At 47.8% G+C, this 15,964-nt stretch overlaps 2 protein-coding genes across 2 annotated transcripts; both read right to left on the bottom strand.

Annotated features, from left to right (window-relative positions):
- Positions 1-4,169: 4,169 nt before the first annotated feature.
- LOC136481028 (uncharacterized) lies at positions 4,170-5,507 on the bottom strand. The gene has a single exon (XM_066478414.1). It carries the CDS (start codon positions 5,505-5,507, stop codon positions 4,170-4,172), a length of 1,338 nt encoding a protein of 445 aa, XP_066334511.1.
- A 427-nt stretch (positions 5,508-5,934) lies between these two features.
- On the bottom strand, positions 5,935-15,829 carry LOC136481027 (glutathione S-transferase T3-like). Its single transcript, XM_066478413.1, has 4 exons — positions 15,691-15,829; positions 7,346-7,421; positions 6,742-7,006; positions 5,935-6,660 (listed from the first exon to the last, which is right to left on the bottom strand). Exons 1-4 carry the CDS (start codon positions 15,827-15,829, stop codon positions 5,935-5,937), a joined length of 1,206 nt encoding a protein of 401 aa, XP_066334510.1.
- Positions 15,830-15,964: the final 135 nt, after the last annotated feature.

Raw genomic sequence — 15,964 nt, 5'->3', positions numbered from 1 at the left:
CAATATCAATTAAGGTGTTTTGTGATTTTATGGAATAAAAATTTATTATACAAATAAAATTTTGCTAGAATAAACTTTGAAATAAAAAAGTGTGTTCTTTAACATAGAAACAAAGTTGGGGTATGTTTTCAAGTCAAACATATTCAATTTGAAGCTCAAAATTTGAATTCAATATTAATTTCAGCACTTAGCCATTTTTTGTTGTCCCTGAAAACAGTATTAAAGTTCAATGTTTGGTGAATTATTAACTGAATTTTCATACAGACCCAAGGTGGAAGGTTGCATATACAGCATCACTGGCCATGTGCTATGATTGCTTCTAACCTGGTCAAAAGGATTCATCCCATCTATGCTCAAAGCAAACCAAAGGTGCCCTACCTCTTCACCGATGTCATTATAGAACATAGTATTGACAGTCCACCAGTCATGCCCATCAGCAGGGTGCCTCATCACTGTATCTTTTTTACGCCCTTCGCCATGCCAGCGCAATAGCTTGGCTGACTTTGCACATGCAAACAACCTATGCACCCGGGGAGCTATAGGGAAATACCAAATGACCTTTACGGGACCTCCTCTGGTCTTGGTACCCTCATTTGACGGTCCTTCCTTGTACCATGGAGCTTCACACTTGGGGCACTTGTCCAACTCTTTGTATTTTTCTCCACGGTACAATATGCAATCAATGGAACACGCGTGGATTTTTTCAACCTCGAGGCCGATGGGGCAGATCATTTGCTTGGCCAGGTATGTATTTTCTGGCAACTCATTTTTTTCTAGGAGCATTTTTCTTATTATACCTAACAACTGATCGAAGCCTATATCGCTCAACCCGTTTGTCGATTTGAACTCTAACAGCATGATGTCGGCTTCCAGTTTACTCATTGGATAATTCTTATACAATGGTGTTTTGCCATCTTATCTTATTTTCTCTAGCTTTCTCAGTTGTCTTTCACTAAGACATCCGGTCTCTACATTACGTAGCAGCTGAGAAATACCATCGTTATCCTTGGTGTCGTCAGCTAACATATTCCTAAATACATTATTAACCATGGCCATAGGTTCCGTGTTGACACCGGGTTCCTCGTCAGCATCGTGGATGGCTACGTCAGGCATGTCCACATCATCATCGTTTCCCTACGGAACATTCACACCAACCTCGCCATGCATAGTCTATATCGTATAGTTTGGTATGAACCCCCTTGTAATTAAGTGCGATTGTATAGATTTAATTTGACGAAAGTTCCTTTGATTCTTGTAATCTTTGCATGGGCAGAAGACAGGGTTCTCATTCTCAACATGGGCTTTAGCATCGGTGATAAACTGGCTGACGCCATGCACGTACCGCTTGTCCATTCAGGACAGATGCATCCACTCTCGATCCATCTCTGCACAAAAAAACATTGAGACAATAATTACAAAGAATTAATAAGAAATCGAGCTTCATGAACAACAATTGTAGCTCGAAAATACCATTTTTAGAAAACATTATTGTACACTAATTATTAAAAAATTGAAATTGGTAGCCCGGCCCTATAAATTGAAAATTATAGTAAAAAACAATTATTGCACAATAATAAAGAACAACTATTCTACTCTATGCCACATAAAAATGGAGACACTTATTTTATAAAAGACTAAAATTGGAGACATGATCATAAACAACAATGTAGCTCCAAACAATGCCCATATAAATTGGAAAATGTAGCCCCATAAAAAAATTATTGCACAATAATGAAGAACAATTATTCTACTCCATGCCACATAAAAATGGAGACACTAATTTTAAAAAAAAGTCTAAAATTGGAGACATGATCATGAACAACAATGTAGCTCCAAACAATGCGTTGTTATGTGTCACATAGATTAATTTTCTCAACAAATTGTAAAAGAATCTACTCTACCTCTAAGAACTAATTATAGCATCACATACTAACAATGATGATCTTGACCACCATAGAATAATTAGCTAGGAATTTAAATGTGTTCATAGACACCAACCTTTTGGATGATAGATTCACCACAATTTGAGCCTTGCACAGATGTCCAATTGGAAAAGTGCTTTTTAGAATGGAGAAAGAACTAGAATGAGAATCAAGCAACAAAATAAAAGGAGTGGATGTTTGTTACTAACCTTAAAGCAAAAAGATCCAGCCCTTCTTCAAAATTCAAGCGCTAGCTTCATGGTGAAGAGCAGCCGCAATAATGGAGGGAAGGGCCCAAACGCGCGCCTCTGTTCTCGGGATGGAAGAGAGGAGGAAGGAGAGGACGGCTGTAGCCTTTTTGTGCTGTAGGCTTATCACCGTCAGTTCTTTGCTAGAACCGACAGTGATAGAGCCCAATCACTGTCAGCTCTTGGTTTGAACCGGCAGTGATATGTGGCCATCAAGCCATTGCCGGTTAGAGACACAAACCGACACTGATAGTTGTCATCACTGCCAGTTCGGTCACATCCCAAATCAATTTCTAGTATTTAGAGGCAAGAACCGGCAGTGAAGGGTCAACACTACCGATTCTCCTAATTCCGACAGTGATGAGGCCGGCAGTGAAGTGCTATTCTGTAGTAGTGCACGCTAAGCTATAGGTCCGATATGCATATTTGTCTTAGTGTCAATATGGATATTCGTATTCGTATTTGATTTTAATCTGTATACTAAGTCGATATTGTTGGGGGAACGTCCTCCATGTGGCACCCCACCGTCGCCTTAACCAGGGCAGGACCCTTGCATGCTTCTGGCATCACAGCACCACTGGTCGAAGGTAAGCCTCACCGCCGCCAATGAACCCTCGCTCGGGGCTTGAATGCCATCCTCGCCCTAGGAGGCGCAGGCACCCGGACACATTCATCGCCTCACCCCGTGCTGCCTCGCAAAAGCCCCCTATGAGGGATGCCTTTACTCTTTGGCTTTACAGGACTGAGTACCGCCCGCGAGGCCCAGCCGGCTAGAGAGAACCCTCGCACTGTCTGTTCGGTCGTCGTTTGATGGAGGACAGAGAATCGTGGTCCCCTCAAGTGGAGCTCCAGATGGCGTTAGGAGAGTGGTTGGAGGTGAAGGGTCAATAGACCTTAACGCCCCCCTATCCATGTAAGGCCAGTCTCAATGGAGAGTTTCATTTCACTGTTTCCAAGATTGCCACGTCAGCTTTGTGGGCTAGGATTAAGAAATGAAACTGGCTCTCTCAATGGAAGGTTTCATTTCACTGTTTCATAGACAACCTACATCATTTAATGTATGTATGGTGTTGTGATCAAATGTACCAAGCAAATATGTAGTCATTTATGTAAACTGAACGTCGTCATTGTGGACAATAGATTTTGCAGTGCTGTTGTTCAAAACAAAACAAGCTTCCAGATTACAGATCAAAAGCATCCGGTGCACACATGCAGTAGCTATGTAAAGTAAGAAAGAGAGGAGGAAACATGCACAGATGGCTACGGCAATTGTTGCGCCGCCGAACTGAACATAGGTTTACAAATGAGATAATACTCAAGTACGGATCAGATTTTAGGAACCGAGACAAATACAGATCAGGTTTCATGACAAATACAGATCAAGACATCAGGACAAGTACAGATCAGTAAACAGGACAAATACAGTTCAGGTTTCAGGACAAGTTTCAGATAAGGACCATAACTAAGTTGCAGATGACAAGTTTCAGGTAACTAAGTTTCTAATAACAGAGAGGACACAATGCACTTCATAGATTTCAGATAACTAAGTTTGTCATAACTAAGTTTCAGATCAGGACCTTCATAGGGTTCATCTCAGAAACTTCCCCAATGCAATTTTTAGTTCTCAGTTACTACAGTGCTCAAATAAACAGAGAACAACAAGAGAACAGCAAGATAACTTCAGAATTGCACTACAAACTGCAGTATGAACTGCATAAGTTCAGATAACTGGAACAACAAGATAACTAAGACGAATTGTAACAGCAAGATAACTGGAACATCAAGTTTTCCAATGGCAAAAGATGACAGATAACTGGCGGTAAATTGATGATGACCATTCAACCAACAATGCCGAGATGCACCCCATAGATTCATATAGATGCTTTCACCCTGCACAAATAAACATAGTTCAACATGAGATCTCAGATACAAATGCACTTGCACATATATATAAACAAACGTTACAGATATATAAAATTATTATTACATGTATTCTATCTCAAACTCTAGGTATATGTGTACGACCACCAAATTTACTCCAGATATGTTCCACCAAATCATTCTTAAGTCGGTGATGAGCCGATCGATCTCGAATATTAGTATCTTTTTCTAAAGCTCTCTCGAGCGGAACATTGTGTTCTGGAGAGCTTTCAGGTTCTTGAACGGTTCCTGAACTAGGAGCCACATTTAGATCTAGATTTTCTTCAATGTCCTCTTTCTTTTTCTCATCTTCAACTATCATATTGTGAAGTATGATGCAAGCTAGGACAACATCACGGAGTACATCTCGGTCATATAGACGAGCTGGTCGTTTTAGGATGCACCATCGACGCTGCAATACACCAAAGGCTCTCTCAATATCCTTTCTTGCCCCTTCTTGTTCCTGTGCATACAACTTGTCCTTGTCGGTGATAGGGAGTCGTATTGACTTAACAAATACTGCCCACTCAGGGTATATTCCATCAGCAAGATAATACCCAGTGTTGTGTTGATTTCCATTGACCATGTACTGGACTCTAGGAGCTAGTCCTTTTAGCTCATTGATAAATAGAGTAGATTGGTTCAAAACATTAATATCATTGTTAGAACCCGCTACTCCAAAGAACGCATGCCAAATCCAAAGATCATGTGATGCCACGGCCTCAAGAATCAGCGTCGGCACTTTCTGATCACCACGAGTGAACTGACCCTTCCATGCATTTGGGCATCTTTCCCATTGCCAATGCATGCAGTCAATGCTGCCGAACATACCAGGAAAACCTCGTTTCTCACCAATTTTGAGTAGACGCTCAGTATCTTCCATAGTGGGGCGCCTCAAATACTGTCCACCAAATACATCTCTAACACCTTTGACAAATTTCTTCATCGACTCCATTGCAGTAGTCTCTCCAATCTTCAAGTATTCATCTAGTTCATCTGCAGCACTACCACTAGCCAATTGGCGAATAGCTACAGTACACTTCTGTAGTGGACTGAGCCCTTGCCTATTAACGGCATCCACCCTTTGAGTAAAATAATCAGAATTTTGGCCTAAGGCCTCGACGATGCGTAGGAAAAGTGGCCTAGACATACGAAATCTTCGGCGAAAAAAATTGGAAGGATAAAGAGGATTTTCTGAGAAATAATCATTCACTAGTTTTTGATGTGCTTCCTCTCGTGGTCTCTTGATGTGCTTCCTCGGATGCAGTCGATGGTTAGCTGCCTGTTTCTGCAGAGCTTCGACAGTAGACTGAATGACCACCGTGGCTTCACTGATAACATCATCTAGGATCTCATCCTCAGCAATGAACTCATCCAACGAGTACAGAGGATTTTGACTTTCATGTTCCTCAGACATCTTTGCAGATGAGAAAAAGGAAAGGTGAGAGAGTACAGTAATAAGAAAAATAAAATAGAAAGTTTAAAGATATTAAGATCACCTCTAAACTGTAGAACAAGATGGAAGAAGAATGAGGAAGAGAGAAGACCTTCGTGTGTGTTAAGGAAAAGAGAGGATGGTGTATATATAGGTGCACACGGCAGCCATAATAGATAGTACAGTTTTCACACCTAATGTGAAACTAAGCAGTTTTCACACCTAAAGTGAAACTGCCATAGTAGATAATGCAGTTTTCACATCTAATTAATATAGTGCAGTATTCACACTACAAACTGCCATAGTATATAGTGCAGCATTTACACATGATATGAGTAGTTTTCACATCTAATTAATATAGTGCACATGATGCAGCTTTACACATGATGTGAGCAGTTCAGAACTAACCTTAGTCTGCAAACAACTTTTCTTCTATCTTGCGTATTGCCCTGTCTCGGCTAGCCTTTTGATCTTCAGACATGTGACTTATGTCTTGATTAAGCAGGGAATTATAGACCTCAAACATCTTTGCTTCCTTTTGCTCCTTTGCTGCCCTCAAATTTGCATTTGATATCTGAATCTGTGCTTCTGTGACCTTTTCCCGCTCCACCTTCCGATCTTGCTGCACCTTGATAATTTTCTCAATATTGTCCCCAAGGATGATAATTCCTTCCATAACATTGTCCTTCTTGCGCCTTCCACTGCGCTCAGCCTTTGCTGCTTCTCTACCAATGGGACGTGATTGTTCATCTAGAACATCAACTATCTCACTCTTGTTTTTCTCTGTCTCCTCAATCAGTGCACACCATTTGGGCTCATTTTTTAGTATCTTCCACCAATGCACCAACGAAAAAGGCTTTCCAAACCTGTTTGCATACATCTTTTGTGCCTCATCTTCCAGCATGTCGTTGGAGTATCCGCTTGTATGCATTTGAGTTACCTTACTCCAATAGTCATTGAAATCAGTGATCGATGACTTGAGGCGTGACCAGTGAACCTTCAGTTGGTTTATTTCCCTTCTATGCTTCCCATTCCCTTTCTTGTTAAAATCATCAGTGACTTCCTTCCAAAATGTGTCACCTCTCTTGTCATTTCCCTTAATTGGGTCTTTAGAAGCATTCAACCAAGCACTGGCCTACAAAATACAAAATATTGATATAAGATGAACAAATCAAGTATTATCGACAACACTGGCCTACAAAATTAAGTATTGTACCAGTCTCTCTTCCTCTTCATGACTCCAGTATCTCTTCTTTACTTGTCTATTTGCCTCATTGTTGTCATCTTCATCAATGTCAATGTTCACCATCTCCTTTGTTGAAGTACCTTGTTTCACAGCTTGGGGTGCTCCACAGGCACTTGGTGGTGGTGATATCGGGTTGAAGCCCATAGGCTGTCCAACCAAATGAAAATTTTCTCCTTGAATTTGTGGCTGCTGCGGTTGTTGAAGAAAATTCATAAAACCACCTGGTGGATAGACCCTGAAGTTTTCACACTATCATTAACACCATCCAGAATAGAGCTGAACCTTTCTATGCTAAGATCAACTATAAAACCAACTGTACTAAACAATCTTCAATATCATGATGAACAGTCTTGCAGGCATCAACTTCCAATGAGTACAAATCAACTACCGACAGCCATGAATTTGGGAATACACAGATCGAAATGAAGTGCTAAGATCGACTATAAAACCAACTGTACTAAACAATCTTCAATATCATGATGAACAATCTTGCAGGCATCAACTTCTAACGAGTACAAATCAACTACCGACGGCCATGAATTTGGGAATACACAGATCGAAATGAAGTGCTTACCATGAATTTGGGGATTGTTGGTTTCCAGGTTCAGAGGAAAAAATTGGGGGTACGGCCCCCATCCTACTCGCGCTGGCTGTGGCATCACAGACGAAGACAGGAGAGCAGGGGAACAACTCAGCACAGTAGGGGAGGAAACCATAGTGGCCGGCGTGGGAATTGGTGGCGGCACCGGCACCTCGAGTGTGGGGGTATTAACCCCTATACCCTTACGGCTAAGCTTGGGCTGGCCCGGATCGATGGGTTCAGTCCACCCGAAAGATGACGTGCGGCCCAGTTAACCTGATCGGAGTCCCGCACAAGGAATCAAGACGGATTTGGTGACCAAGCAGGATCCTGGTCGGTTAGAATAGGAATCCTTATCCGGCCAGATATGGCAATTGTAACTGACTAGGATTAGTTTCCAGATCTGTAACCCTGCCCCCCGGACTATATAAGGCGGGCAGGGGACCCCTCTAAAAAATATCTCCCATTGACATACAGCAATACAAATCAGACGCAGGACGTAGGTATTACGCCTTCTTGGCGGCCGAACCTGGATAAAACCTCGTGTCTGTCTTGCGTCACCGTCTTGTTTGGGGCTTGTGCATCTGTCTGCCGATAATCTACTACCTTGGGCATACCCCTAGGTAGACTGCCGACCATATTTCGTCGACAGTGGCGCGCCAGGTAGGGGGTGTGCGTACTGCTCGTCAAGCAAACAAGATGGTCATCGTCTCCGGCTCCATGGCTACGCCCAACGGCCTCACGTTCACCGTCGGCCAGATCACCTGGACCACCGGCCCCGACGTCTCCGTCACCATGACCGCGGAGGAGGCGTGGATTCAACCCGCGCCGACGACTACTTCACCTGCATCGGCTACGGCTCCGACCACGGTGAACACGATTCCGACCACGGTGAACACGATTCCGACCACGGTGAACACGGCTCCGACCACGACGAACGTGGCTCCGACCACGATGGATCTGGCTCCGACCACGGTACATCTGGCTCCGACCACGCTTACAGCCACGCCGACAACCCGTCGTCTGCTTCCCCGCTACAGAGGAAAACAGATCGACGACACCGACTTGCTCGACTCCATCGATCGGGTCGGCATCAAACTCGCTGAAACCCTAGCTCTGGTAAGTACGATTCAAAGCCAACCTAATGAGCAGGTAACATCTCCCCATAGCAGATCTATCCGACCAGCTCGGACCAGTCGTCCTGCACGACTCGGAACAGATCTTGTGGTCGTATCTACTCCTGAGGGGCGCTCCGCTCGTCGCCAGCCAGCCTTTGCGACGGGTCTCCGACTCTGCGAGTACGAAGCCCCGACGGAGAACCACCAGGTCCAGCCCTACGGCCTGCAAAACGCTGCCTCCAGCTACGCGTACAACCTGCGACACCGCTCGGATCTGTGTCCTGTACACCGATCTCGGCCGAAGCCATGCAACATCGTCAACATGGTCCGGATCGAAGATTATCGGGAAGGATCCGTCCACACAGTCCGAGAAGGTGACTCCAGCTCCTCATCCGGCATCGCGTCCAACGCATCTGTCCACACCGAGCTTCAGCGTCACGAAGATGAAGGCGCCCAATACGATCTGGATCTACCAGACCACGCCCCGGGTTTCCCCCAATTTCCGTCTTTCCCGCCAAGACGAGGGGATTTGATCCATGTTGTCAGCAACGACGAGCCGCCAGTAGTTGGCGAAACAGAACAAGAAAAGACTGCACGCGAAGCACGCAATATTGACCGGTTTAATCGCCGGCAAATCGAAGCTGAAGCAGACCAGGAGGCACGACGCATAAGGGTCCAACCGCGCGACCTCAACAATGCTTTCGACAGGGTGGGGGATAAACAAGTCTTCAAGACTCCAAGCGCCAACGTAGCCGTCGCCATGGCGACGATGCAGCGGCTGCCCAACACTCCCGAGACTCAAGTAATCCGTGATGACATACAAGCTTATCTGACGGCTGCTATGGCTCAGACCGCGGAGATGAACCAAGCCCGGGCTCCATCCGTTTCTGTCGAATCAAGCCACAGCCGCCAATACTCAAGTCGCTCACAGCCACTCAACCTACGTGGCTCGCGCAATAACGACCCATCGGACAACCGTCAAGGCAGGAGCGGTGGTCGTGATGGTGGTCGGGACGACAACCGCCGCCGGGAGGATAACCGCCACGACGTTCGAGGCGACAACCGCCGAGATAACCGCGACAATCGCCGTGATAACCGCGGTCGCAGCACTAATCCAGGTGGCAATCGAGATCGCCGCGATGGCAATAACGATCTCCGCCATTACCTCGGTGGACGTGATTTGCGTGCTCGCATCAACCAGAGAGCCGACGATCGTGCATCCCATGAAAGCTATCGCCGTATGGAGTACGACACCGTCCACGGTCCGCCGGGTCTGAAGCAGTTCACTCCACACCTGCGCCAAGTCATATGGCCCAAGAATTTCAAGCTCGAAAAGCTTCAGAAGTACGACGGCAAAGAAAACCCCGAATTATGGGTCATGCTCTATGAAACCGCGTGCCGGTCAGCCATGGCTGACGAGCACGTTATGTCTAACTACTTCCCAGTCGCTGTTGGTCATGCAGGTCACCAATGGCTAGTTAGCTTGCCGGCAAACTCTTTTGACTCTTGGCAGGAACTCAAGCAGGCCTTCATCGACAATTTCATCGCTACTTGTGAACAACCCGGCAACAAGTACGATCTGCAACGGATCCGAGATCGGAAAGACGAACCACTGCGCGAGTACGTTCGGCGTTTCTCGGAGATGCGCATCAAGGTCCCATCAATATCCGACAACGAAGCAATCGAGGCTTTCGTCACCGGCCTCCGCTTCCACGACGCCCTGAGAGACAAGCTCCTCCGGAAAAGACCTGAGTCAGTCACAGCGCTCTTGGCCACCGCTAAGAAATACGCGGACGCCGACGACGCTAAAAAGATAATCGTCGAAGAAGAAGCAAGGGTTCCACGCTCCGACCACCCCCCACACCGCGATGATTACCGCGGCAACCGTGGTCGGAACGACAATTTTGACCGCCGCAACCAGCGCAACGACTCCCGCGACCACCGTGATCAACGTAATCAGCGGCGCAACCGCCGTGACGATTACAGAAGCAAGCGTGCTCGGGAAGATGATGGTGAGGTCAATACTGTGAAAAAGGGCGGAGGACGTCGTAATTACGAGGACGATTACGCCAAGGCATTGAAGGGCCCCTGCCAGCTCCATCCCAAGTCGAACCATACCATGGAGAATTGTCGCGTCCTCAAGACTATCTACACGCGCCAACAGGCTCCGGATATGTCCGACAAGCCTACTGACGTGAGGGAACAGCGCAACGAGGACAACGACGACGACGATGCAGATCCTCGTCATAAATACGTCAAGCCGACGGATCGCGTGCACACCATCATCGGCGGCAAGGTGTCCATTGAGACCAAACGAGAACGCAAGCTGCTCGCCCGCGCCTGCTTGAACGTGGCAAAGAACGACAACCTTCTTACCGATCCGCGGCTTCCTCCGTGGTCTCACCGTGAAATCTACTTCAGCAGGAAGGACCAATGGGCCGCCATACCCGAGCCAGGGCGTTTTCCCCTGGTCCTCGATCCTTGCATCAACAAGGTTCAATTCGACAGAGTACTGATCGACGGCGGCAGCTCCATTGATATACTGTTCAAGAACAGCCTGCCTGCTCTGAAAATAGCCCAGGCGGACCTGAAGCCGTACGAGGCACAGTTCTGGGGCGTTCTCCCCGGACAGAGCTCCACACCTCTCGGGCAGATCACGCTACCGGTGCAGTTTGGGACTCCGGACCACTTCCGCACCGACTACGTCAATTTCGTGGTCGCTGATTTCGACGGCACCTACCATGCTATTCTTGGTCGACCATCGCTCACCAAGTTCATGGCCATACCTCATTACAGGTATCTGGTGCTCAAGATGCCTACTGAGAAAGGAGTCTTAACCCTCAGGGGCAACGTATACGCAGCTTACACCTGCGAGGACGACAGCTTCAAAATAGCAGAGGCCCACGACCTCTCTATTCGCATGGTCGAGACCATTCTCGACGCTAAGAAGACCACGGCCGACCACTTGGAGATCCCAGAGCTCGAGGCTCCGCGCAAGAACATCAGGTGCAAGGAGCACAAGACGATCCAGCTGGTCGAGGGTGATCCCAGCAAAACGGCTCTCATCGGGGCCGACCTGGATCCCAAATAGGAAGACGCGCTCGTCAGGTTCTTGAGGGGCAACGTGGATGTGTTTGCATGGAAACCTTCCGACATGCCCGGTGTACCTCGAGACTTGATTGAGCACTCCTTGAATGTCAACAGCAAAGCCAAACCAATCAAGCAGAAGCTACGACGGTTCGCTCGCGACAAAAAGGAGGCGATTAGGGTAGAAGTTACACGGCTTTTGGCAGCCGGATTTATCAAAGAAGTGTATCATCCGGAATGGTTAGCCAACCCGGTTCTTGTACGCAAAAAGAATAATGAATGGAGAATGTGCGTTGATTACACTGATCTCAACAAACACTGCCCTAAGGACCCCTTTGGCTTACCTCGCATAGACGAGGTCGTAGACTCAACCGCCGGTTGCGAGCTGCTTTCCTTTCTCGATTGCTACTCTGGTTATCACCAGATCGCTCTCAAAAAGGACGACCAGATCAAGACATCTTTCATCACGCCTTTCGGCGCCTACTGCTACACGACCATGTCGTTCGGGCTCAAAAACGCCGGTGCTACCTACCAACGCGCTATACAGGCCTGCCTCAACGACGAGATAAAAGACGGCCTCGTCGAGGCTTACGTCGACGATGTAGTTGTCAAAACCAAGGAAGCACATACCCTTGTTGACAATCTGGAACGCGCCTTCGCAGCCCTTAATACGTTCCAATGGAAATTAAACCCAAAGAAGTGCATCTTTGGTGTCCCTTCTGGCATATTGCTCGGCAACGTCGTCAGTTACGACGGCATACGCCCTAACCCGGAGAAAGTCAAAGCTGTCTTAGACATGAAGCCCCCAAAAAAGGTGAAGGATGTCCAGAAGCTCACCGGCTGCATGGCTGCTCTAAGCCGTTTCATATCAAGATTAGGAGAAAAAGGACTACCGTTCTTCAAACTGCTCAAAGCGTCCGAGAAGTTCGAGTGGTCGGAGGAAGCAGACGCTGCCTTCATGCAGCTGAAACAATACCTCACGTCACCTCCGGTACTTACTGCTCCCAGAGAAGACGAAACTCTCCTACTTTACATTGCGGCAACCGATCGGGTGGTTTCCACTACACTGGTGGTCGAGCGTGACGAGCCGGGCCACGCCTACAAGGTACAACGGCCAATTTATTTCATTAGTGAGGTACTCAACGAATCCAAGACCAGGTACCCACAGATTCAGAAACTGCTCTACGCCATACTGATAACATCCCGAAAGTTGAGACATTACTTCGACGGATATCGTGTGGTGGTCATGACCGAGTATCCTTTGGGGGACATTATTCGCAATAAGGACGCGAACGGGCGCATCGTCAAATGGGCAATGGAGCTATGCCCCCTTTCCTTGGAATTTGCAAGCCGTACTACAATCAAGTCTCAGGCACTCGTCGATTTCATTGTCGAGTGGACAGACTTAAGCACTCCCGCCTCTCCGGGATCCGACGAATGTTGGACGATGTACTTCGACGGTTCTCTCAACATCGACGGTGCGGGAGCAGGAGTTCTTTTCGTATCACCATCCAAGGAAAAGCTCCGGTACGTCCTCAGGATTCATTTCCCAGCATCTAATAATGCAGCCGAGTATGAAGCATGCCTGCATGGTCTACGCATTGCGGTTGAGCTTGGAGTTAAACGTCTCTATGTCTACGGAGATTCGGCTCTGGTCATCAACCAACTCAACAAGGACTGGGACACGACCAGTGAAAAGATGGACGCATATTGCAAATCGATAAGAAAGCTGGAAGGCAGGTTCTATGGCATCGAGTACATACACGTGGTCCGGGACAAGAACCAGGCAGCAGATGCGTTGTCAAAGTTAGGATCATCCCGAGCCAAAATCCCACATGGCGTATTCGTCCAAGACCTGCTCACGCCCTCCATTGAAGACGAAGATTCAACGACCGACAAAGTCTCAGACCAGCAATTAGTGGCTACGGTTCCAGCGCCGAGCACAACCGAGCCGCTTCCGACCACTCATGAGCCAGACTGGAGAACACCTTTCATCAAGTACTTAACAGACGGTAGCGGTTATATCGATCGAACAGAAAATGAACGCCTGATGCGTCGTAGTAAGCAGTATCTGCTCGTCGATGGCAAGTTATGGCGCAAAAACGCTAAGGAGGAAATTTTGATGAAGTGTATAACCCAGGAGGAAGGCAAGCATCTCCTAGACCAAATCCACTCTGGCTCCTGCGGCAACCACGCGGCATCAAGAACACTGGTCGGTAAGGCTTTCCGAGCAGGGTTCTATTGGCCCTCAGCAGTGGCCGATGCAGAGAAGCTAGTCCGCCGCTGTGAAGGTTGTCAGTTCTTCTCCAAGAGAATCCATGTACCGGCACACGAGATCCAGACGATTCCAGCCTCTTGGCCCTTCGCATGCTGGGGACTGGACATGATCGGGCCTTTCAAACCAGCCCCTGGGAAATTTACATGCGTCTTCGTGCTAATTGATAAGTTTTCTAAGTGGATAGAATACATGCCTCTGGTACAGGCATCCTCAGAGAAAGCCGTCACATTCCTCGACCAGGTCATCCACCGTTTCGGCGTGCCCAACAGCATCATTACTGATCTGGGTACTCAGTTCACCGGGAACGCCTTTTGGGACTTCTGCGATGAAAGGAGCATAGTTGTAAAATACGTCTCGGTGGCGCATCCTAGAGCTAATGGACAAGTCGAGCGGGCAAATGGCATGATCTTGGACGCATTGAAAAAGAGGATGTACAGAGAAAACGATAAAGCTCCTGGAAGATGGCTCAAGGAGTTACCAGCCGTTGTCTGGGGCCTCCGAACTCAGCCCAGTCGTAACACTGGCGTCTCACCATACTTTATGGTTTACGGCGCTGAAGCAGTCCTCCCACCAGATATAGCTTTCCGATCAGCACGGGTAGAGAACTTCGACGAAGGCAAGGTCGACGAAGTACGGGAGCTAGAAGTCAACAGCGCAGAAGAGAAAAGGCTTGATTCTTGCGTACGCACGGCCAAGTACCTTGCTGTTTTGCGCAGGTACTACAACAAGAACGTTAAAGAGCGTTTCTTCGTGGTCGGGGACTTAGTCTTGAAGTGGAAGACGAACCAGGCTGGTGTCCACAAACTCGCAACCCCATGGGAGGGACCCTTCATGATCAAGGAAGTCACACGTCCAACGTCTTACAGGTTAGCTCATCTAGACGGCACGGACGTACCGAACTCATGGCACATCGACAAGCTTAGACGCTTCTATGCCTAACTACTGAGATATGTACTCTACTTGTATTTTCGATTTACTTTACTAAAGCAACTATGATTTCTCCGACCACTCTAATGTGTCACTCCAAATTTTATGGTTATTCTAACTTAAGCCAGTGCAAGCCGACCACCACTCCTTCTACGGTTTTCGGAGCAGGTCCTGTCTCCGGTTCCTCCCAACACGTGCACGGGATCCGCTCTCTACGTTGCGGGTGATCGGCAGGTCCCCCCTGGTTTGGCTTGTCTGCGTTCACGTGTGCACAGGTCATAGTACCTCATACTCCGACCACATGCCAGACTAGGGCCGCACAAACTTTTCAGGATGAAGTGTCGAGCAAAACGGTACAACTAAACAGAACGTTAACACGTTCCCACTTAGTTACACCAACACAGAATCTCAAGCTTAAAGTACGTTTTGTATAAAACAAACAAGCTTATAATGATATACAGTTACGTTATTACAAGCTTGCCTGAAAAGGCTCAAGTTTACAATAACACAACTATGTCCTCCTTCTACAGCTTTAAGCCTATTACATTGGCTGGTCGGGGCGCATGGCATTTATTGCTTGCCGCCTCTGATACCCTACTCGAGTCTCGGGGACTCTGGGGCTAGTCAAGCTGAAGGGGATGGCCCCGCCGGTGCCTGGCTGGTCGAGACCGCAGGCTCCGTTGGTTGGCTTGTAGCTGATGGCATTTCCAGCTGGCTTGTCGATGGCATACCCTGCACAGGTGCTGTCCCACCTCCGCACAGGTTAATATCGCCAATTATCTTTGACGACAAGTCCAGCTGGGCCGTCCGAAGCTCTTCGGCCTGGTCTGGGTCTATCTCCTTCGGGTACCCAGCCTCCAAGCGTTTGAGATCGATCAAGGGGTAGTGAGCACGAACCATGCTTAGCACATGGGCACCCGTGTACTCACCCGCCTCCTTCACGAAGTCTTGGAACCATCCCCATGCTTGCTTGCATCTCTCGACCAGTCCGGGCTGGGGTGTCCTTAGCTCTTCCTCTGTGAGCGCCGGGTCGATAAGGTCGAGGACGGGCACAATGCCAGTTGCCATTTCTTGGCATCGCTTGCTCCACGTGTCCCGCTCCTCGGAGGCCTTAAGGCATTGTGCTTTCCAGTCGTCGCGCTCCTTGATCACGGCCTCAAGGTGCCTCTTGGCATTGACTTTCAAAACTGAAAACAGTACAAG

The sequence above is a fragment of the Miscanthus floridulus genome, chromosome 9 (genome assembly GCF_019320115.1).
Source record: "Miscanthus floridulus cultivar M001 chromosome 9, ASM1932011v1, whole genome shotgun sequence".
NCBI classification, from domain to species: Eukaryota; Viridiplantae; Streptophyta; class Magnoliopsida; order Poales; family Poaceae; genus Miscanthus; species Miscanthus floridulus.
Note: the sequence above shows the minus strand (reverse complement) of the source record. Positions and strands in the feature narration are given on the sequence as shown.

What these genes read in the sequence shown, in the direction of transcription:
- LOC136481028 (XM_066478414.1), bottom strand. Translation starts at nt 5,507, where the DNA reads ATGTCTGAGGAACATGAAAGTCAAAATCCTCTGTACTCGTTGGATGAG.
- LOC136481027 (XM_066478413.1), bottom strand. Translation starts at nt 15,829, where the DNA reads ATGGCAACTGGCATTGTGCCCGTCCTCGACCTTATCGACCCGGCGCTC. An exon ending in AGACTTCGTGAAGGAGGCGG is followed by an intron (nt 7,422 to 15,690) that starts GTGAGTACACGG and finishes GTGATGCCACAG; the next exon opens with CCAGCGCGAGTAGGATGGGG. An exon ending in CAACAATCCCCAAATTCATG is followed by an intron (nt 7,007 to 7,345) that starts GTAAGCACTTCA and finishes TGAAAACTTCAG; the next exon opens with GGTCTATCCACCAGGTGGTT.